General features: G+C 38.6%; 1 protein-coding gene across 2 annotated transcripts in view; it reads right to left on the bottom strand.

Annotated features, from left to right (window-relative positions):
* ST18 (ST18 C2H2C-type zinc finger transcription factor) overlaps nt 1-23,813 on the bottom strand; it is a 70,865-nt gene that overhangs the window by 5,693 nt on the left and 41,359 nt on the right. For both annotated transcript variants that reach the window (XM_045896565.3, XM_064588341.1), the window contains 7 exons: nt 18,148-18,210; nt 17,234-17,302; nt 15,166-15,228; nt 14,983-15,063; nt 13,881-14,102; nt 7,765-7,853; nt 832-935 (listed from right to left, as the gene is read on the bottom strand). In XM_045896565.3, coding sequence (XP_045752521.2) covers nt 832-935; nt 7,765-7,853; nt 13,881-14,102; nt 14,983-15,063; nt 15,166-15,228; nt 17,234-17,302; nt 18,148-18,210 — 691 coding nt within the window. The remainder of the gene's footprint in view (nt 1-831; nt 936-7,764; nt 7,854-13,880; nt 14,103-14,982; nt 15,064-15,165; nt 15,229-17,233; nt 17,303-18,147; nt 18,211-23,813) is intronic.

Here is a 23,813-nt window from a genome sequence, read left to right as displayed (position 1 = left end):
CTGGCCCTGTGCCCTTGTCCCATCCAGTGTGATTAGTCACTGATGATTCTTTTTTGTTATTATCTGTCTCCCCCTTCTAGACATTAAGCTCTGGGTAAGGAAACCAAACCTGCATTTCAGATGGACTGAAACCTTCTGTCTGAAGCTGCTGTGAGTAAGGACTTCTGAGATCAGTAACCAGAGGCCCCCAAACCCTGAGTTTCAGGATAGGACAGAAGGGGGAAAGAAACTTCTGTCCAGGCTTTGTCTCACTATTCTTTTCCTTCTGATTTGTTGCAATATAGTCATTATTAGTGTTTTTTTAAAAAACAAACTCCTAGACTGAACTTTTATTTTCCATTTGGGTAAATCTAGTCAGGGGATGGGGCACATATTACATAGAGGAATACAGAATTGAGAAACTGCTTGGATTTTTTCAGTAAAGAATCTATCCAGAAAAACCTCCAAAATTAAATGTGAAAAGTTGCTCTGTTTATTTGAATTTTGAATAAAACTAACTAATCTCATACCTTCTTGTGACAATTTTTCTAATGCACCATGTGCTCTGCAGGACTCTACTTACACAGGATGATTGGCTTTATTTGCTTCTAAAGCCTTTAATGCACCCAAGGCAAAAACATAAGTAGCTTTGCCTACAGGTTCCCAATCAATGATGGCCCAGGGTGACTACCTATCCAAGCTTTACAGTAAGGATGTCATTGAGACATGCTCAGTGTATTCATTGTAAGATATCAGTTTATTTTTTAACACAACGTTTAAGAGTTTAATGTTTTGCTTCTACTAATGATTGCAATCACTTTAACAATAACACTGTTGTGTTATTGTTTTTACCTGCGTCTGAAGTTTCATCATATCTGCTTCAATTTTAAGGTTGGATTCATTTAGTTCCTTTATTTCTTCATCCAAATGCCTAATTTCTTCATCACTCTCTAAACCTACAAAAAATCAGACTATTGGAGTCAAACAGAAAATATGAGACAGTGACAATATGAGTCACTTTATGTTTAAATTTGTGGTTTGCTAAGTGAAAATTAGACTTTAATTTGAAATGTTGAATTTTTACCCAAATCCATATCCAAGATTCTAAAAAAGTGGGTTAAAGAGTTCCTTTGTAAGAAAAGGGAGTAGAAAAGTAATACCATTTAATGTAGCGCCGTTATGTTCCAGGTATGATGTAAACATGTCTGCAGATAATTTCTCATTTAAACTTCACTGCACGCTATGGGGCATGTTCCAGTATACCCTTTTCACATATGAAGACACTGAGTCCTAGAGAAGCTAAATGAGGCCACACTCTTCACTGACAGAAGCTGCATAACCTGCCTGTGTCCAGAGTAATAGCAGAGCTAGGAATGAATTCCAGAGCCCATGCACCCTCTTGTACACAGTGTTGAAGAACAGTTATGGCACGAATTATGCTGATTAATTGTATATTTATTAACTGTGTGGGACCTTATGAACCATCACTGGAGGCAGAGCTGGGGTGCTGGCAGGGGGCTTAGAGTCCAGGGACACAAAATTTGGGTTCCCTGTGTAGAGTTGGATAAGGAGAAATGCAATCTAGGAGAAGGAACATGGGCTTCGGAGTTCGAATGCTGGCCTTGACTCTTATTCTTGAACCTGCACAACTTACTTAATTTCTTTGTGCCCCATTTTCCTCTTCAATAAAATTAGGCATAAAATCTATGTTGTGAGAATTAATGCAGTAAATTATAAAGTGCTGAACGTACAGTAGGTTCTCAATGAATGGGAGTTATTTCCCATCACTATTTTATAGAAGGAATATGAATGCATTTTAAGTATTTTTTTAAAGCTGGGAATGGTAGCTCATATTATTTTTTTTTAAAAAGATTTTATTTATTTATTTGACAGAGAGAGAGACAGTGAGAGCAGGAACACAAGCATGGGGAGTGGGAGAGGGAAAACCAGGCTTCCCGCCAAGCAGGGAGCCTGATGTGGGGCTCCATCCCGGGACCCTGGGATCATGACCTGAGCTGAAGGCAGACGCTTAACGACTGAGCCACCCAGGCGCCCCTGCTAGCTCATATTAAAGAGAACAGAAGCAGGACGTGAGGTGAGTTTAACAGTCCCGAATAATGAATCTGAACCAAAGAGATGACAATTAAGAGGGATAAATGTAAACTTCTGCATTTGGATTTAATAGGATTGAATTCATGACCCCAAGAAGGAGGGAATTGGCAATTTGTTTGAAAGAGTTCTAGCCTCTCACACTGCCCTGTGGTTACTACTATGGAAAACAGTTCACTGTCCCCTGAAGGTGAACTTCACAGTGCTCTGTGACCCAGCAATTCCACTCCTAAGTACACACCTGAGACAAACGGCTGCAGGTGCACAAGAGGAGGCACACACAAGATGAACACAACACATTCACAAAAGCCCAGCTTGGAAACACACCACATGCCTGCCAAAGAGCATGGATGACTCTTACCAATAACATGTTAAGAAAAATGTAAGCCCTGACTGTTTACATAAAGCTTGATAAAACAGGTGGCTGTTTTGTGGGTACTTACTACTTTATTATAAGTAACTAACTACCTAAATTAAGTGGGCTACGCTTGCACCAATGAAGACAGTATGTCATGAGATTGACCTAATACAGGGCTCTGAGATTCAATAAAGAAGAAAAGCAAACCAACAACTAAGATCCAGGTATTTTAGTACCTTGATCAATTTGAATATGAGTCAACGGTGTGACACAGCTCCTAAGAAAACAATAAACAATTACTCAGGACCACACTAATGGCTGTGTAATATCTGGGACACGGGATTTATTCTGAATTGGCTGGCTGTATCTAGGGAATTGCATTGCATTCTGAGCACCAAGTTTTACTAGTTATTATTCTAGAACAGGATCTTTTCTCAGATGAGTGGGATTGAAATACTTGCTTTTGACAACACCAGGGAGCATAGATTATCAATTAAACAGGTATTTTGAGTGCTATCAACACTTGAAATTCTTCTGGTTTGAGCAAATGAAAACTTCTTTAAAAAAAAAAAAAAGATTTTATTTATTTGACAGGGAGACACAGCCAGAGAGGGAACACACAGGGGGAGTGGGAGAGGGAGAAGCAGGCTTCCCATGGAGCGGGGAGCCCGATGTGGGACTCGATCCCAGGACTCTGGGATCATGACCAGAGCAGAAGGCAGACGCTTAATGACTGAGCCACCAGGCACCCTGCAAATGAAAACTTCTAATGCTATATTTCTTTGCCAAATTGTTTTTCCTTTTTGTCTCTTTGCAATAAAATTCCACTTCAGAAGATGATATTTTCTTACATAATATCTGGTGAAGAAGACAATAAGCAAGGAAGCACGGATAAAATATGAAGAGCTATGAAGGAAACAAGCAGGGTGCTTTGAGAACCCTCACTGGGGAAGCCTCTTTTAATCTGAGACTTTACTGATACAGTAAAAAGTCAGGCACATGAAAGGCTTGGGATTGGGTTGGGATGAGCATCTCAGGGGAGGGAGTAGAAAGCACAGAAGCCTGGGATGAGAAAGGAATGGGAATTCTGCTCCCGGGACTGTAAGAAAGCCCTCGGGAGAGAGGAAACAGGTCATGGGGGACCTCACAAAGAGCTTGGGTTTATTCTCTGTGCATTGGGAGCCAGTGAAGAATTTTAAGCAGGGGAGTTGATGTGATCTGGTTGGCTTCTCAAAAGCATAACTCAGTTCTGGGTAGAGAATGGGGTGAGAGGGAGACAGAGCAGAAACCAGAAGACAGGTGAGGAGATTATCACTGGGGTCCTGGCTCATCTGATGGTCCTTTGCCCCATGGTAGTGGAAGTAAGGGTAATAGAAGTGGACTCAACATAAAAGATTTGGTGGGATTTGCAGTACTTGTGATGAATGGGAGGAAGGGGATGAGTGAAGGGAGGAATCAAGGAAGACTGTTTTTGCTCAAGCAGCTGGACAACTACTGGTGTTCCGGCAATGAAGCAGAAGCTTCCAGCAGGAAAATCAAAAATTTAAATTTGGCTGTTAAGTCATGGATGCTTGTGAGAAGACTCTGAGAGCCCAGGTTCTTGGTACTGAGCTCTAGTTAGTATTACATTCCCCTGGCATCCAATGTTAGTGCAGACATTCAAGCCTCTTGATCAAGATGGGGCCTAACAACAAAAGGTACCTGGAAACCTATGGGGAAGGTATGATCATGAGATGAGACCTCAAAAAAGAAACATTGTGTCAGGATCTAACACATAATAGGCACTCCATAAATTCTCAGGCAATTAATGAATAAGTGAACTAACATTTTCGTTATGATTTCTGGGATTTGGGGAGATATTCTATTTTATTTTATTGGGAGGGTAGGCATTTTAGCCAATCTCTTTGTAATTTTTTTTCCATGAATACGTTACCTTGTCTATTTCTGTCCATCTATTTATCTGTCAACCTCCTCTCCACACAGTCTTTAAGAGCCTCCTCCAGAGTAGAACTGAGAAGATACCACAGATTTTGAATTTCACACCGCACTTGCAAATATGAACCCATTTGATTCTCTTAAGGATCCCAAGAGGCAGATACACTTCTTACCTCATTTTGTGGATGGAAAAACCAAGGCATGAAGAGGTTAAGTAGTAAGCAGTAGAGCTGGGATTCAAAACACAAGCTCTCTGGTACCAGAATATGTTCTCTTAACCATTATAATGCTACCTTTACTCGTGGCTATTTAATCTGCTTTGAAATTATCAATTAAATGTTTGCACTGATGTTCCTTGACAAAATATACACAATAGAATAGAGAGTAGAAATAGAGTGCTGGGTTAGACTTGACATGTGTTGTTGACCAAGGAAATCGTATAAACTTTCCACTAAATATTTTAGTGGAACTATTTCAGTGGCCCTGTTCCTTTATAGGGTGTACCTGTTTAAAAGCAAAAGAATACGCTTTCTTTACTTGGTACAAATCTATGCCTAATATACATAATTAGGGATTATATAATTTATAATAATACTTTATATTCTGTATAAGCTTGTAAGGGATGTAAATACTTGTATATAGCAGATATGCTCAACTTATAAGGGGCTTTAAATAGAGTTGTATCCAGAAAAGAATAATGTATCACAATATTTACAGCATGGTACTTTGCCACATGGAAAGAACTAGAAGGATCTACTAAATATAAGAACATATACATAAGTCAACCATTATAACTTTTATTTATATCACAAAGAACAGAAAGGCAAGTATTTATTCATGTACAGATGTTCTAATTTTATTATCAAGGACCAGTAATGGCTTTAAAAAATTAGCATGGCAATTTAATTATGGCAGGGAGGGAGAACTAAAGATCGATTCTTCTAAAATAAATGTAAACATTTTTGGTGTCGACCTTCCATGTTTTAACTGGTTTGTACATGTTATGGAATCCAACCAATTGCCTGAATGATTTGTACCTATTTTAACTTAATATAGCACACCAAGAAGTTTAAAGTCATATGCACTTTATAGTTTATTGCAATTTGATTTCTTCTTAGGATCTGGGGAATGTGGGGTTATACTTGTTTTATAAATCATCCAGGGAAACATGGCCGTGTCCAAGCTTTAAGGTAGGGGACTATGGGGATGGCACATCATTAGAGAAGACCTCAAGTGACTTTAGGTCCTCCCTGACCCTCCACTGACCACTGACTTGAACTCAGGTGGATTTTTCTTCACACACAAGTCATTGTAAGTTCTCAGGCTTCAGATGAGCATCAGCCCCTAGCTTCTTAGATTATGAAAACGTGTAATTTTCCAGTTTCCTGGCGCATTTAGAATAAATACACTTCAGACACTTGTCAATGAGTTCCAGCCATCTTGCTGCTGCTCCACGTCCTTTGAAAGCTCAGCTGAAGATGCTCAAGTTAAAAAGCACCCTTCAAAGGATGTGTGTGCAGTCCAGCTGCTCCCAGGTTACTATAACCATCTACTAGGGGGTTTGAGCAACCCAGTGGAGCTGTGTGCACCTGGCCCACATCTCACTGACACTCTGCAAAGCTTCACTATAATTTGCTGTAGTGCCGACAGCTTACTGTCTTGATCTTATCTTTATTAGGAACAGTCTGTGATTTCTATTATATTTACTGTTAAAGGTGTTGCTGGTGTTCTTATGATGAAAACTCATAGGAAATATTTTCTTCATGCACTCACTTCCAGAGAAAGTTTTGCTTTGAATTTACTCAGTGACAGTGTGATTCTCATAGTGATTATATTCTCCTTTTACTTTGGCATCTAAAAAGCTGAGACTCAAGTCTGAGATCCCTTCTTACCCACTGGGAAATGGGTACATTCCTGCTATTATCCTCAGGCTTGATCCACCTTGCTTTCTTATCTTTGATCTCCTTTTGTCTCATTTTTTTGAATTAACTTCTAAGTAGCTTTTTCTAAATGTAGCATTGCACTCCCCATTATTTAACTATTGCTTGAAAGAAGGTGACATGTAAATAAATAAATAAATATTAAATTGTGCCAGTTTCACAGAAAATGTGCTAAAAGGCAGTTGAGAAGTGGGCAGTATTTCCAAGGAACAATGAAAACATCTGGAGTAAGCACTTTTACTGAGCATCTAAATGTTGGAAAGAATGTCCAGCAGAGTCCCTAACCTCCCGAGCTTTTATTCCTCCTCCACAGGCAAATTGACCCCCCTCACCTCTTAGTGGTGGCCCCATGAGGGAGAGCAGACCCCTAAGGGGCCACTTTAGATAATGCATCTGACAGATGAAAGCCTCAGAAGGGAAATAGTAGGAAGCTCAAAAGTGCTTCCCTCGCTCAGATACTGCATATCTTCTTTTGAAAAAAAATCATAGGCAAATTAAAAAGATTGGGCAATGCTTTCAAAGAAATAAAGTAAAAACAGTTACTCCATTCCAGTTATGTGCCAAAGACACCATCAAATCAATCTCCAAAGCAAAACAATGCTTTGCCATTGTTTCTAGACACTTTAGAATGATGATCTAAGGAAACAACATGTGCCTGAGATGATATTCATGAGAAATCTTAGGAAAAGCACTCAAGAATCAAAGGAAAATTGGAGGATCCGAAGATAGAGCTCAGAAACTGCATCTATTAACTTCTATAAGGCATTGACCTAGGGAAATATAGGTATAAATTTAAATCATCCAGATTCACCACAAAAATATTTTCAGGATGGAACAAAATTTAAGGAGTCAAAGACAGAAGCCAAAAACTGTATTTCTTGAAATTTGATAGAAGGTTTACACCAGGAAACCCCCCTCCCCAACACATACACATGCTCATGCAAAAGCTGTCATTTTGAGGACCAAAGGATAAAAGTTCAGCCAGTGTGTCTTAATCCTTCAAATAGCAATGCTTGATTTTCTGTGTTAGAGATACTTATGAAAAAGGAAAGAAAAAAACCCAAGAAATTGTTTTTTAGATGAAGTTATAGTTTTAGTTCAAATTCAAGGAAAGCATCCATCTTGTATATTAAAATTGCACTTCCCATATAAAGAATAATTAGGCATGCGAACGCTTTGGGGAGCTACGGCTGAGACCTTGGTGGGGATGGCAGCCTCTAGCCCTGTGATCTTTTTTTTGTTTTGTTTTTGTTTTTGTTTTAAAGATATTATTTATTTATTTGACACAGAGAGAGCGAGAGAGAGAGACAGCAAGCACAAGCAGGGAGAATGGCAGGCAGGGGAGAAGCAGTCTCCCCACTGAGCAAGGAGCCTGATGCGGGGCTCAATCCCAGGACCCCAGGATCATGACCTGAGCTGAAGGCAGCCGCCCTGTGATCTTACCGCCTGTTGCTTTGAGCTTGATGGTCATTAGTTCTTCTGAGACCTTGCCCTTTTTGATGGCTTGTGCATTTAGAGGACATCCAGATAAGCTGTAAGGATAGAAATTATACCAATGTGTGAAATACATATTACTTCTTTTTTTAACACATGTTACTTCTTTCAAAAATTAAAGTTTTGTATTCACCACTTACTAGGTCTTTGTCTACTAATTACGTTATAATCTGCAGTCTCTTTGTAGAAATAACATGTAATATTTATGAACATGAAAGCAAAGGCCCTCAGATAGTGTAATTATGTTTTGTGTTTTTGGTCTTTAAATCAAAATTCAAATAGTTATTGCTGATACTATCATATAATTAATTTTGTTAAAATGTTACTATTCTGCATTCATACAATGCCTTTTTTTAGGAGTGGTTACTTTGTTTTCTGTAAACGCAAAATGGTACATATATATTACGATTAAGAATTGTTCCAAATTAGTCAAAATTCCATGAATAATAAAGCAGAATCTAGTTCTTCCTGTTTTTTACGTACTGTAGTCTGGTCTTTACAGAATGACTCAAATTAATACAAATCCAAAATAATATGACCCCAAATAATACAAGCCCAAAATAATAAAAATAAACAGGTATATCGCATACTGTTTGGGCGTGGGGACATTTCTAATTTATTCTCTAACTTTTAAAACATTATTTTTTATTAAAAAAAATCTCTACTCTGAAAGGAACCACTATAAATATATTCAGATGCGCTCTCTGTGGGCGGTGTATTGTATTGCAGCAGGATTTACATCTTTTCCTTAATTTCTGTATTCTTCAGCTGTGCTTCCTTTCTTTAATGTCATCTGTTTTATTTAAATTGCACCAAAATGATAATGACAACACTGAACAAAACTTGTTTGCTGTAGTACATGATGGGATGATTTTGTTGTTCTAAGCAACCATTCATTCTTTTGCAATTTTGTTGTATTTTTGGAAATACAATTTTCAAATAATGTTAAAAATTGTCACAATCAGCCACTTAGAATATTTTTTCCCACAGAAATTTGGTTGCAATTCATGTACGAAATAATCATTTTCAATTCAAACATTAGGACACTTGGCAAAGTGAAAAGAAATATTTCTAAAGAATGGCTGTTAATAAATGTTTGCTACATTAATATGTTTTTTTTAAAGATTTATTTATTTATTTCAGTGGGGGGAGGGGCAGAGGCAGAGGCAGAGGGAGATAGAGAATCCCAAGCTGACTCCCTGCTGAGCATGGAGCCAGATGTGGGGCCTGAACTAATGACCCTGAAATCATGACCTGAGCTGAAACCAAGAGTCAGTCGCTTAACCAACTGTGCCACCCAGGCGCTCCATGAATGTATTTTTAAGTGAATTCAAAGTTATTCTATATGAAGATTATATGAAATCTAAAAAATAATAGATATGTAATGCTACATAGAAAAAGAAGGCTAGGGGCGCCTGGGTGGCTCAGTTGGTTAAGCGACTGCCTTCGGCTCAGGTCATGATCCCGGAGTCCCGGGATCGAGTCCCGCATCGGGCTCCCTGCTTGGCAGGGAGTCTGCTTCTCCCTCTGACTCTCCTCCCTCTCATGCTCTCTGTCTCTCATTCTCTCTGTCTCAAATAAATAGATAAAATCTTAAAAAAAAAAAAGAAGGCTATGTGGTTTGCCAAAATTTGATAAATTATGAAATATTTAACACAGGGGGCGCCTGGGTGGCTCAGTTGTTAAGCGTCTGCCTTCGGCTCAGGTCATGATCACAGGGTCCTGGGATCGAGCCCCGCATCGGGCTCCCTGCTCCACGGGAAGCCTGCTTCTCCCTCTCCCACTCCCCCTGCTTGTGTTCCCTCTCTTGCTGTGTCTCTCTGTCAAATAAATAAAATCTTAAAAAAAAAAAAAAAGAAATATTTAACACAGGAAAAGAAAATAATGAAAAAGCACAATGAGAACAGTGAACCGGATTTTCCTATTTTGTAAGCTTCACTGTAAAGTGTGGCCTATATAAGCTTCATTATCTTTTCTCTTTTTCTGAAAAGTTTGCCCAAGTCTGTCTTATTTTATGTCACGTATTGTGCTCTCAGAAAACGGTCATGAACAGAATTAATATTTAGTTGGTAAGCTGGATTTTAAAGGTGACCTGTAGTGGGGCGCCTGGGTGGCTCAGTTGGTTAAGTATCCAACTCTTGACTTCAGATCAGATCATGATCTCAGGGCTGTGGGATCGAGCCCCACATGGGCTCCACACTCAGTGGGGAGGCTGCTTGGGATTCTCTCTCTCCCTCTCCTACTCCCTCTTTTTCCCCGCCCCTCCCTATCCCTCCAACATTCACTTTCTCTCAAATAAAGCAAAAAAAAATTAAAAAAAAAAAAGTAACCTGTAGTAAGTCCACTTGTCACATAATGGTAGTGGCTATTAATAGCTCAGCAGACCTTCCCGACTCTGTCCTCTAAACAATCAGCTTTATTCCAACAACAAGGCAATAAATGTCCAGTTGTAACACAGTGGTGAGGAGAGTTAAGGAAGTGTGCACAGCTGTGTGACTTAGAACCTAAGGATATAGTTAAGTTATGAAAGTGAGGGTATGGTTTCACAATGTCACTTGATAGTTTATATCTTCTAATGTAGTTACATCTTCCAGGGTATAAAACAAATCTTAAATTTAAAAAAAATGGGGTGGGAAAATATTATAAAAAGTCATTTTTCCTTTTGAGGATGGTCACATTCTCCATGGGGCTTCAATCTGCTGCTTAAGAAAAGGGGGAGGTTGGCTGGGGTGTCACTGTCAAGGTTTGGGCTCCGTATTGCAGAGGCAGGAAAAAATGTCTTATGCTTTTGACCAATTTGCAATTTTATCTCATATCATGGCAATTTTAAACCGTATCTTCATCTGCCTTGTTAAAGTGAAATAGCAGATGATACAATTTACATGGACATCACTGTTTATATTAAAAACATCAAAAAAACCTCAAAAAATGATAGTTATGGCACAGCACTAAATGAGGTCTATTTGTCATAGAAGTTCTAGTCCCAAGCTACAACATCCATCTTGTGTGTGTGCGTGTTTGTGTGTGTGTCTGTGTGTCGATGTGTTTTAATATAAAAGCATTTGTCTTCTCAGACTGCTATTTTTTCAAAGTAGAAGTTTGTCATGCAAGACTTAAAGCACGGTTTTAAAATAATTAGTCTGTAAATATTATGCTGAGGTAAATGCATGGATCAGATTGTTCTCAACCATCCTCTAAGGTAAGTTTTGTAATTATTCCCGTTTTGCTGCATGTTACAGTGAGAAAAATTACAAAATTGACCTTACAGGGAATGGCTGGGGAAAGACTGTGAGGCTGGCACACAGAAATATCCACTGAAAACCAAGGATGAAGATGATACGGAGCTCACAACAGGGGCTCTGCTGTCCCAACGCTGTGTGGAAGGGCAATTCCTGAACTTCCCTGTGCTTGTCCTTTTCTGTCAAAGGGGGATAATTGTACTACCTCAGTAGCTCACAGGGTTTTGTAAAGGATTAAAGGAATAAACCACCTAAGGTACTTAGAACAGTGCTCTCTACTGGAACAGAGCGTGCCCTGAATAGATGTTAGCTATTGTGAGGGATGGGAAAGAGTACCAAACAACCTCGGGGATTTGAGGGGCAAAACGCAGAATTATATAAAAGTGTATCACAGGTCAAATCATGCTATTTTAGCATAAGTCATTCCTACTTTAATGAATTATTAATGAATTATTGCATATATACACATATGTTAATATAATTTTTTATGAACGGGAAAGGAAATAGTCTGGGTCAGACACCATTATGTGCCAGGCTATAAGCTAGGCACTCTATTACATTATTTCACTACAGTCTATATATAGCAGAGAGAAGCATTCCACCTTAAAGAGAATACCCCAAAGTAAATTCAGTTTCTTAAATCTTTCAAGTAGCAAGAGAACTCTCTAGTGAAGAACAGTGAAATCTGAATTATTCACTTGTTTTAACATGTAATTATTTTCTTTCTCCTAGAGGATAATATCTTGGCATTAATGTTGAAGCCTAACTTTTGAACTCATAATTTTCTTTTTATTATGAAACAGGTAATATGTACCTAGATACATACAGTGTGTATTTGCAGTTTAAAGAATACTCTCAAGGTGAATACCTTTTACCTTCAAACATGAACATGTTTGAAGCTCCCCGTGCCTTCAACAGTTGCCTCTCTTGCCCCCAGACATATAACCATTGCCTTGAATTGTAGGTTAACGATTCCCTAGCTTTTTAAATGCAATATTGCTACTTGTTTTTAACTTTCTGGAAACAGAAGCATGCCACCCACAATTTCTTCCGCTCAGCACTGTGTTCTAAAATCAGCCCAGGACACATCTTCATTGTCACCGGTGCGTGGCAGTCCCCTGTATGCAGATACCACGGTCTACTTGGGTGCTTGACTTAGTAGGCATGTGGGTTGTTCCCAGTCTGGGCTTCACAGAACAAGTCTACCACAGACATTCTCAGACATGTCTCTGGGCTCCAGGGTGCAGGAGACTCTCTGAGGCATCAGCCTAACAGCTCAGGGTCTGGGCGGCTGGGCATGTCCATTTGCTCTTTTTCACCTGGACTCCTTGAAGGCACTTTGCTTCCTGAAGTGGCTCTACCAATTAATTACTCTTCCACCGCGAGTCAGAGCCCCTGTTGCTCCCTCTCCTCACCAAGCCTTAGTGTCATCATTTAAAACTTCATGATTTTTAAAGATAATTCTGTTGTTGCTGACTGAGGGATGTGCTCACCATAGTACAGCATTAACATTTTATTATCAGTGTTAACATGGATATTACTCCACGATAAGGAAGTCAAGCTACTGTGCAGTTAATATGCCATTAGGCACACTTGATTTGTGACTGTCGCTCCCAAATATGAAATGAGATTCAAACTCAGAATGAAACAATGTTAGCTATTGTGAACCTGACCATGTATTGGAAAATAAAAAAATAAACCACTTAAGAAAATGTAGGTTTTGGGGCGCCTAGGTGGCTCAGTCGTTAAGCGTCTGCCTTCAGCTCAGGTCATGATCCCAGGGTCCTGGGATCGAGCCCTGCATCGGGCTCCCTGCTCAGCGGGAAGCCTGCTTCTCCCTCTCCCACTCCCCCTGCTTGTGTTCCATCTCTCGCTGTGTGTCTCTTCGTCAAATAAATAAATAAAATCTTTAAAAAAAAGGTAGGTTTTCTCGATTAGCAGATGCAGCTTTATATCCACTTAAAACAGCAATTCCTGGAAGGCTTAATTTTCTGATACCATTGACATGTATCTTCAAAACCAAACAAAATATAGAATGCCCCAGCTTTGCTCAGTTTGCATACTGCTCATAAGCAAAGCATCAGGGCTCACTAAAGCTTCATTGGATTTTAAATCTGCATCATGCACAGGGGCCAGAGGACTAGAAAGGTCCTCCTTGATTGGAGAAGTGTATAGTGAATCTTCTTGCGCCTTTTCTTTAGGTAGAATGTGAACCAAAAAGCTGGACTAAGATCAGTGTTCCCAACAAAGGACTCCATTGAAATCCACGACACTCAGTGATAAAGGAATTAAGTCATTGTGGAACTATAAAGGGTTTTCTAAATCTCTCTCATCCTGTCGTATACTTAGTAGTCACTGTGTCATTCTCTTTCTGGCTGCTGGGGATGAGTCACATCTCCCCAGCAGCAAAATAACTACAATTTGGCCTGAAATTGAGCCAGTTCACAAGAGGGAGGGACATAAATATGTAAAGAGAAAGTTTACAATTACACTACATAATAGAGTAAATATCACCACTTGAAATTGAAGTGAACCATTAAAAGACTAAACCATTAAAAAATAGCAGCATAAGCAAATTTGAGAATACAAAAAAAAATGCAGTTTCTACAGCACTTAAAAACTATGTAGCAAATTTTCAGAAACAGAGGAAATAGCATTTTTCATTCTTCAAAGGAGTGAAACATCTATCTGGCAAGACTCACTGCACCATCTAAAGTGCTATGATTAATGAACTCAAGGAGGGATTCCCCCTTCAACCCAAAGCCATTGAGGTGACACACAATCACAACAACAACAACACAACAAAAGGCAGAAAACAAATGTTACCTTCTGTGGGTGACAAAAACATTATTTACATGGCCCAGCCCATTGCAGCCTGGCAAGGGACAGTGTGGTAGCTCTTGTTTGTTCAGTTTCCAGGAGAGGGGGGCCCCATTGAGAGGATTCTCCTTCTGTCTCTTGGCAGCCAGGGGACAGCCAGAAGCTGTGCGGTGGGACGTGTATTTACCTGATATGTGACCTTGGCCGTCACACCCTATCACAGGACATCTAGAGAGATACAGCAGAGACATTACCAGCTGGGAGACCCTAGATAACTCACATGAAGTGCTATAAGTAGGTGAATAAGAAGGCAGTGGCAATTCCATATGATACAGATGGCAAGTGATGGAATTAAAGGGTTTTTTAAAATGCCCCTACAACCAGCGAAACAGCATTGTATTAGCAGAAATAGTGGTCCACAAGCCTGACCGAAGCAAGGTTTGCTTCCCTGCAAACCCACTGGAATCTTCACTGCAAACCCACTGGGCACAGAGAGTTACTGTCCCATTTTCTAGGTCAGGAAAATGAGGCTTATAGAGCTTAGGTAACTTGCCACCCATTTTACAAGAAGTGGAGTCAAGTCCACACCCACACTTTTTGGCTCTAGAGTCAACCACATAAGCTGCTCTATGCTGCCTCCAACCAAAGACCACGGGTGTAAAATGTTAACCGCTTTGCCCTACATTACACAGCGCATTGTCCATAGCACCGGAATGTTGGTTTTTAAATGTCTCAACAATGCATTAGAAATGTTGTAGAGCACGAAATTTAAGATAAGATTTCAGGTTTTGGGGGGAAATGCTGCCATATTTGTCATGCTTGTACTTCTACCATGCTGTTTTCTTTTAAACAATTGGAAAAAGTATGAACTTACTTTTTTTTTTTTTTTTGCATTATCAAAGTACTGTGTACACATAGCTAGGAATAAGATAATTTTCTCAAGCTTTCAAACCCTCTGACCGCTGCTTCAGGGTCCTTGCGTCTAATAGAGTGCCTCCCCCCAACCTCAATCAATGCTCAGTTGCATCCCAACCAACATCCCGCCCATTTGACCAACAGACTACATCTGGCCACCCTTCAACTGCCACACCTTAACTACCACACTCACTTGAGTTCAGGGTCTTCTTTTTCTTCCTTTGTAGGAGTCATTCTGACACTACCTTTCCTGGCACGAGGGCAGCCGGACAAACTAAATATGCAGACAACAAGGAACAAAACCAAACCATGTGATCTCACTGGCCATTGCTATGGACATTCTGATTCCCTACTTCAGAAACGAAATCGATCTTACCTTCTGTGGGAAGCATAGTTTCCAGTCACGTGCCCTGAACCATCACACCCGGGGGTTGGACACCTGGAAAACGGAGTGCATGGGCCGCATGGTTGTAGTGGAGGGAGGGGGATCATGACACATTCAAACAGAATGAAACACAATGAGTTGCTTTCTGTGGGATTCTTTTTCCTTAAATATAATGAATTTTTGGCTAGGAATACATTTTTAAAGAAAATGTTAAGATATGTATCTCCTGGGTGATGCTTAGCAGACAATGTGTTAGCTTTTATTCTACCTTCTTTTTTTCTTTTTTTTAAACTTTATTTCGGAAGGAACCTGTAATTCGGCCCACAACCTACTGCTGGCCTTCTGTCTACATCATGCAAAGTTTCGCTTTTTTGCTTAAGAAAAAAAGTTTTCCAAATTGTTTTTGTACATAATTTATTTTCTCTGATTTGCTCCACTACCACAATAATCCATTAAATTCAGATGAACAAGAGTGGTATGTGTGAGCTCCAGAGACTTGGCACATTAATATAATTGCCAAAGAACCTAAGTCATTTGCACCTGGTCTGTTCTGCCTCGTGGCCCAACTTAAATGGCCTTTTGGAAAATCTACCCATAGCTATTATCAACAATCAACCACTAAATTTGGAATGAAAAGGGGAAAAGAGGAAGGGGAGTCCAATTCTACTTGGAATGCTGAGTAGGAATAGGCTTCAAAATACACTTGAAAGTAAAAACTGAATATCTAAAGAAGAGGTCAATAAATGTCTTTTTCTTTTTTTATAGAAAAAAACTAAAGATGTTACTTATCAGATGGCTGTATAAAACATGTAAATACTGAATATTGCTATAGAACTTCTCAATCTACATGTTTTCAATGTGTTATCAACACTTTTTTCCTAGAAATAGTGTTTAGAGAAACTACTTAAGAGAACCAATAGCTATTATTAAGATACAGAAATGTACAAGTTTAGAACAATTGAGTAAGATTGAATAATAAATACTGAGTAAGTAAGGTAGTAAGTCCGATTAAGAATGCCTGGCACTCCTCTATTTTCAATCTGTCAGTCATGTCTCAACCTAATATTCTTACATTTCAGTCTAGAAAAATGGCAATCTATAGCATGATTTCTAGAATCTATACTGACACAATCAAATGTACATTATTATTTCTCATATTGAATATGAGAAAAGCTGCATGTTTCATAGTTCCCTTTACTATTTCTGGTATTAACATTCCCAAGTTTTATATCTGCTTAATATCACATTCACATCTTCTTTCATAAATTCATTCTTTGTAATTTTTAAGTAAAGAATTTTTACTTGTGATTTAGACATCAAATGTTGATTCTACTACTTATACAAATATTGTTTTATCATTAGACTTAGTAACACTCATTTTTCTTAAGATTATTATTGCAGATAAGTTTCATTAATTTTGTTTAAAGTTATTGCTTATCTTTTCTAAATTTATGCCCTATTATATTTTAAAGGGCATAAGGTAGATTATAACTTTTTATTATTCTATATGTAATATAACAAGATGTGGGGGAAAAAAACAAGTGAGAAATTTGGAATAAAAGAAGAGAAGAATAGGAAAAATAAAATCATAACTAAAAATTAATAAACATGTGGCTTTGAGATCCTAGGTTGAAATGAGCCAAAATTGTGTCTAGGTCCTGGAATTGAAAGACAGGCATATGATTCAAAATTCCCATAAGGTAAAATGTTATGCAGTTTACTTAAGATTAGATGATGAAAGTGCTTTGCCACACCTTCATAGGTCTGATTTAGTGTATAAATCTGAAATCAGCAGAAAAAAGTATTATGTTTAACTATTCTATTGTTACTTTAAAAAATATTATAAAAGAAAAAAAAATCCCCAAAGCAAGCAAATGAACTAAATTAAGTTACAATGAGTTGTTTTTAGTCATTTGGACTTTGTGGTGAAAGAATGTATTCGTTATAATTTAGTTAGTCATGATTTACTACTTGTTAGTGAAAACCCACATGGGTCTGGAATAAGGGGAGTCCTAACACAGTGAATGAAGAGCTAGGAGGTCATGATTCCAATACTTACTTAAGCTCCTGAGAGTTAGCAGCCATGAGGGATTTAAGAGTCTTATCTGCTAAAGGACATCCAGAAACACTAAAGAGGGATGAGAAAAACAAAAACAAAACACACAACCCTGACATATACAGATCCAACTCAAACGGCATCTTGAGTTTGTGAACATATGCTAAATTTACTGGTGACTGGGGATTGGGAAAAATATAACTAGGTTTGAATCGGGCTTTGCTACTCTAACCACTGTCAGCTTGTGGACACCTCAATTTTTCCTCATAGACTCAGGTTTGCTATTTTATCAAATAAAGAGCTTTAACCCAATGAGACTCCCCAACTCTAGAATTCAGTAATACAATGATTACTGATTCGGAGTCCATTTCCATTGCACACCAAGGGGTGGTGGCTTAAAGGTCTAAACTGGTGCCCAAAGGGAAAGCAAATCACATCAATGAAGAAGGGAACTGGAAAGATTAAATACAGCTTTTTTGCAGTGTTTAGCACCTTGACCTGGTATTTGCCCAGGGAAGAGGCTGCCACATTCCACAAGGTGAATGGTCAACCCAGGTCACTCTACTATCTTACCTTGGTTTCACTTGAGTCCTAAAGCTAGACAGAACCAAAGCCCTGACATAAACTCTAGCTTTTGGTTTATAACCTGCACAATAGGATCAGAACATTATTTTTAGCCCAAAATCATGATTTCTATACCATATACATAAAAAGCCAGCAGATTTAACTTAGCTTTACTTCTGGAAAACAAAACAAAACAAAACAAAACAAAACAAAACAAAACAAAACAAAACAAAACAAAACAAAACAAAACCCGAACTAACTCAGTCTTCAATTCTGGATCCAGATAATATCTTCCTAGAATGGGTGAGAATAAGTATTTACGTTAGAATAAGATGTTGTAGGTTGTAAGATACCTGCGATGGGAAGCATAGTTTCCTGTGACGTGGCCACTTCCATCACATCCTGGCGTTGGGCAGCTGAGTCAATAAAAAATACAGTGTCAAAGTCAAGTGGTTTTCATAGATTCATTTGCTCTGTCTATAGGTTATGAGGTAGCTTCTCTTTTCAAGATCAGTTAGCACAGTACGGGACACACAGGAGCTAGTGAACAAAGGAATTGTGTTATCTAGGAACCAGAGGACTAGCTAGAATAATCCTGGCATGATCTGAAGGTATTAGTTTTCACCATCACATTAATTCTCTGACTCAAATCATGTAGGAAAGTCATGCTGAAATATATGCCCTAGCAATGTTGTGAGTCAACAACCAATGATGTTTTATCTCTTTGAAAATATAAATGTTATAAACCCACGCTTTATAATGAGAGTGGCTCCTAGGAATCATATAACAGATTTCAGAAAAGAATTTTTGTGAGTTTGAGGGTTTTCTTTAAGTAGACTCTATGCCCGGTGTGGAGCCCAATGCCCAGCATGGAGCCCAACGTGGGGCTTGAACTCACGACCCTGAGATCAAGACCTGAGCTGAGACCAAGAGTCGGCTGCTTAACCAACTGAGCCACTCAGGCGCCCCAAGGATTTTTGTGAGTTCTTAAGAAAAGGTCATCATAGTAACTTCATATACATTTTAGAAACTGCCTGAAAAAGAAAATTTTTGAAAATACTATATATCCTGGAAAGGTAAACTCACATTTTAGGTGGGAAAGTTGCTGACAATACAGAAACCTATAAGAAATTTAGTTATTAAAGCTTGGGATCAATTTTATCCAAAGCTTGAAACCATCATAGACAATTGCTAATTAACCACCAAAGCAGTAGGCTCTCCAGGCCACCTTCCAAAGACCAGAGTCTGTATTGATGCATTCCATTGTATTTCAAAAGCTGGTCATATTCTGTGCATCTTATGTGTCTTTTAAAAATAATGTAAGAGGATTTTCTTCCATAGTTAATAGGTTCCTTGGTTTCTCAGTCGTTTATTTTCCTCTGATGCTGCTAGAAAGTCACTCATCTGGAGTAAGCACATTGACCCCAGCCTACTCAGTGCTATTTGTGGTGGTGTTAATCAGAGGAAAAATCAGTTACGTCATTTAGGCTTCTGGTTTCCTCTGACACGCTGCCTAAAGTGAAGGCTTATCCATATGTGTAGAGTACAGAGTTTACCCCTCTGAAGGGACATTTAGAGATAGACTGCCAACATTCAAGATTTTCTTAAATGTCACCGTCTTAGTTTTCTGTTTTGTTTTGTTTTCCTGTGAGCTATTTTCTAATCATCTTCAGGTAATCTAAAGAAACTATAAGAGTTAGAACATTTCCATCTCTCAGAGAGAGGTTTGATTTTCAGGGCTCAATTCAAGCTGAATTGCCTAGCTCTTCCCCTACCACTTTCCCTAGATGGGATATCAGAAAGGAAAATGTGGAAGCTATATAAACATGTAAACAAGAAAAGGGGAATAAAAAGAACAATGATTAACATTTGAGCTCAGTTATCTTGTAAGTGCCATTCACCCACTAAATGGAGAAACAATCTTTTCTGAACACTGTACAACTGGAATATTCAGAGTGTGAGAGATGTGTTGTAATTACCTGGAATCCCCACTTTAGAAATACATGGCCACCTGGTGTGCAAAAACAGCACTGCATTTATTTTATTTTATTTTTAAATTTTATTTCTATTTTTTAATTATTTCTATCAATACTGCCAGGAGAAGCAAAGAAGTGCCAAAGAGTTTCAAACCAGTCAGCTATAAATTAGGGAGTAAAATAGTAAAGTATGCATTTAATTAGCTGCTAATTACTTTTTCTAAGTTTGGTGGTATAAAGAGGTTAAGGAATAAAGAAAGGATTGGAGATGGTGTTGTGGGAAAAGCTTTTGTTTCAGATTCTGATAGCTGGCTTAAATTACAAACCATCAATGAAAAATCTTATCCAATAACATGTGCCCATACCAGTTGGGTGAAACAATCTGGGTAGGTTTGCAAATGGAAGTATTAACACTTAGAGGGGCGCGTGGGTGGCTTTGTAGGTTAAGCATCTGCCTTCAGCTCAGGTGGTGAGCTCAGGATCCTGGGATCTCAGGGTCCTGGGATCTAGCCCTGTGTCAGGCTCCCTGCTCATGGGGAGTCTGCTTCCCCCTTTCCTGCCGCTCCCCTTCCCCCCTGCTCATGCTCTCTCTCTCAAATAAATAAAATTTAAAAATCTTAGAAAAGAAAGTATTAACACTTAGAGAAAGGAAATGAGCCTGTTCCTTCAGTAAGTGCCCTCAAACTCTAAGGAAATTTATTCTAATCAATGACATTAAAAAACTCTATTTTGCAAACAGTTTCTGGTAATCAATGAAGGTACATTTATCTGTTAGAAACAAAAAGTACCAAAAGACTCCACCCTAAAACTGCTAGAACTCATACAGGAATTCAGTAAAGTGGCAGGATATGAAATCAGTGGCATTTCTATACACCAACAACAAGACAGAAGAAAGAGAAATTGAGGAGTCGATCCCATTTACAATTGCATCCAAAACCATAAGATAACTAGGAATAAATCTAACCAAAGACGCAAAGAATTTGTTCTCAGAAAACTATAAAATACTCGTGAAAGAAATTGAGGAAGACACAAAGAAATGGAAAAATGTTCCATGCTCATGGGATTGGAAAAACAAATATTGTGAAGATGTCAATGCCACCTAGAGCAATCTACACATTTAATGCAATCCCTATCAAAATACCATCCACTTTTTACAAAGAAATGGAACAAATAATCCTAAAATTTGTATGGAACCAGAAAAGACCCTGAATAGCCAGAGGAATATTGAAAAAGAAAAGCAAAGCTGATGGCGTCACAATTCCGGACTTCAAGCTCTATTACAAAGCTGTAACCATCAAGACTGTATGGTACTGGCACAAAAACAGACACATAGATCAATGGAACAGAATAGAGAGCCCAGAAATGGACCCTCAACCCTATGGTCAACTAATTTTGGACAAAGCAGGAAAGAATGTCTAATGGAAAAAAGACAGTCTCTTCAACAAATGGTGTTGGGAAAATTGGACAGCCACATGCAGAAGAATGAAACTGGACCATTTCCTTACACCACACACAAAAATAGACTCCAAATGGTTGAAAGACCTAAAGGTGAGACAGGAGTCCATCAAAATCCTAGAGGAGAACACAGGCCTCTTCGACCTCAGCCGCAGCAACTTCTTCCTAGAAACATCGCCAAAGGCAAGGGAAGCAAGGGCAAAAATGAACTATTGGGACTTCACCAAGATAAAAAGCTTTTGCACAGCAAAAGAAACAGTCAACAAAACCAAAAGACAACCGACAGAATGGGAGAAGATATTTGCAAGTGACATATCAGATAAAGGGCTCGTATCCAAAATCTATAAAGAACTTATCTAAATCAACACTCAAAGAACAAATAATCCAATCAAGACATGGGCAGAAGACATGAACAGACATTTTTCCAATGAAGACATCCAAATGGCCAACAGACACATGAAAAAGTGTTCAACATCGCTCGACATCAGGGAAATCCAAATCAAAACCTCAATGACATACCACCTCACACCAGTCAGAATGGCTAAAATTAACAAGTCAGGAAACGACAGATGTTGGCGAGGATGTGGAGAAAGGGGAACCCTCCTACACTGTTGGTGGGAATGCAGGCTGGTGCAGCCAGTGTGGAAAACAGTATGGAGGTTCCTCAAAAAGTTGAAAATAGAGCTACCCTATGACCCAGCAATTGCACTACTGGGTATTTACCCCAAAGATACAAATGTAGTGAGCCGAAGGGGTAAGTGCACCCCAATGTTTATAGCAGCAATGTCCACAATAGCCAAACTATGGAAAGAGTCAAGATGTCCATCAACAGATGAATGGATAAAGAAGATGTGGTATATATATACAATGGAATATTATGCAGCCATCAAAAAAACCCAAAATCTTGCATTTGCAATGACGTGGATGGAACTGGAGGGTATTATGCTAAGCGAAATAAGTCAATCAGAGAAAAACATGTATCATATGATCTCACTGATATGAGGAATTCTTAATTGCAGGTAACAAACTGAGGGTTGCTGGAGTGGTGGGGGGTGGGAGGGATGGGGTGGCTGGGTGATAGACACTGGGGAGGGTATGTGCTATGGTGAGTGCTGTGAATTGTGTAAGACTGTTGAATCACAGACCTATACCTCTGAAACAAATAATATATTATATGTTAAAAAAAAAAAAAGAAGAAGATAGTAGGAAGGGAAAAATGAAGGGGGGGAAATCGGAGGGGGAGATGAACCATGAGAGACTATGGACTCTAAGAAACAAACTGAGGGTTCTAGAGGGGAGGAGGTGGGGGGGATGGTTACCCTGGTGATGGGTATTAAAGAAGGCACGTACTGAATGGAGCACTGGGTGTTATGCACAAACAATGAATCATAGAACACTACATCAAACACTAATGATGTAATGTATGGTGATTAACATAACATAATAAAATAAAATTTAAAAAAAGAAACATAAAGCAAAGCATAATTTTTGAAAAAGGATGCAACTATAGTAAGACTTTTACAAAAACAGTGTATAACACAGGTACATAAAGATCAGAAGTATCCACTGAAATGTTCATCTCTCTGGGGATGAAAATGAGGAGAGAACCATGAGGTTTCTATAGAGTTAATTTCCTAAGAATTCATGATTAAATTCTATTTCAAATATTGTTCCAATGTTTTTAGAACCCTTCCTCTTTTTTTTTTTTACTTTTTTTCATATGATTTCTTTTTTTTTTATTTTATTCTTATGTTAATCCCCATACATTACATCATTAGCTTTAGATGAAGTGTTCCATGATTCATTGTTTGTGCACAACACCCAGTGCTCCATGCAGAATGTGCCCTCCTCAATACCCACCACCAGGCTAACCCATCCTCCCACCCCCCTCCCCTCTAGAACCCTCAGTTTGTTTTTCAGAGTTAGAACCCTTCCTCTTTTGTATTAGCTTTGTCCCAGTGAGAAGTGCCCATTACAAAATAATCTCACTTCATTTTTCTGTTCAAAATGGTAACGCAGGTTAATTATCAATCTTTTATACTACATTTAGTTTGGAATGACTCTCACAATTTCCAAAAATCTACCTCCAAAGGATGAAAATTTGCCATTTTTGAAGATATTCAGAGTAATATGAAGAAACAAAATCCATACAAAGATTTTAAAAACTTGAAGTAACTCCACAAGGGAGTAAGTATATGGCTGACCCCAAGTCACCTCTGGGAAGAAACAGTGTTCAGTGACATTGAAACTCTAGTGTGTTTGGTACTCATCCATCACGTTGCTCCAGCTACCAAGTTCTAGGTGAACATTAAAGTCATAAGAGAAAATCATATTTGAGCCAGTAATGTTTGCCTATTAAATCCATAAAGAATGCAGTCTAAGATTATTTAAAAATCAGTCACATATCAACACAATATATCAGTGTTGCACTAGGAATAATTTCATTGAACACTTTCTATGTGCAAGGCCTGTAACAGCATTTGCGATGTGTTCCCTGCCCCCAATTCACCGTTTGTGTAGTTGGGGAAGTAAGAGGCACTGCAGTAAATATTATGTACCAATGGTGTGCATGTAGGAGACAACAAAAT

Source organism: Mirounga angustirostris, unplaced genomic scaffold (genome assembly GCF_029215605.1).
Source record: "Mirounga angustirostris isolate CCGP_5_RB_7025 unplaced genomic scaffold, mMirAng1.0.hap1 SCAF_4, whole genome shotgun sequence".
Classification (NCBI taxonomy): Eukaryota; Metazoa; Chordata; class Mammalia; order Carnivora; family Phocidae; genus Mirounga; species Mirounga angustirostris.
Note: the sequence above shows the minus strand (reverse complement) of the source record. Positions and strands in the feature narration are given on the sequence as shown.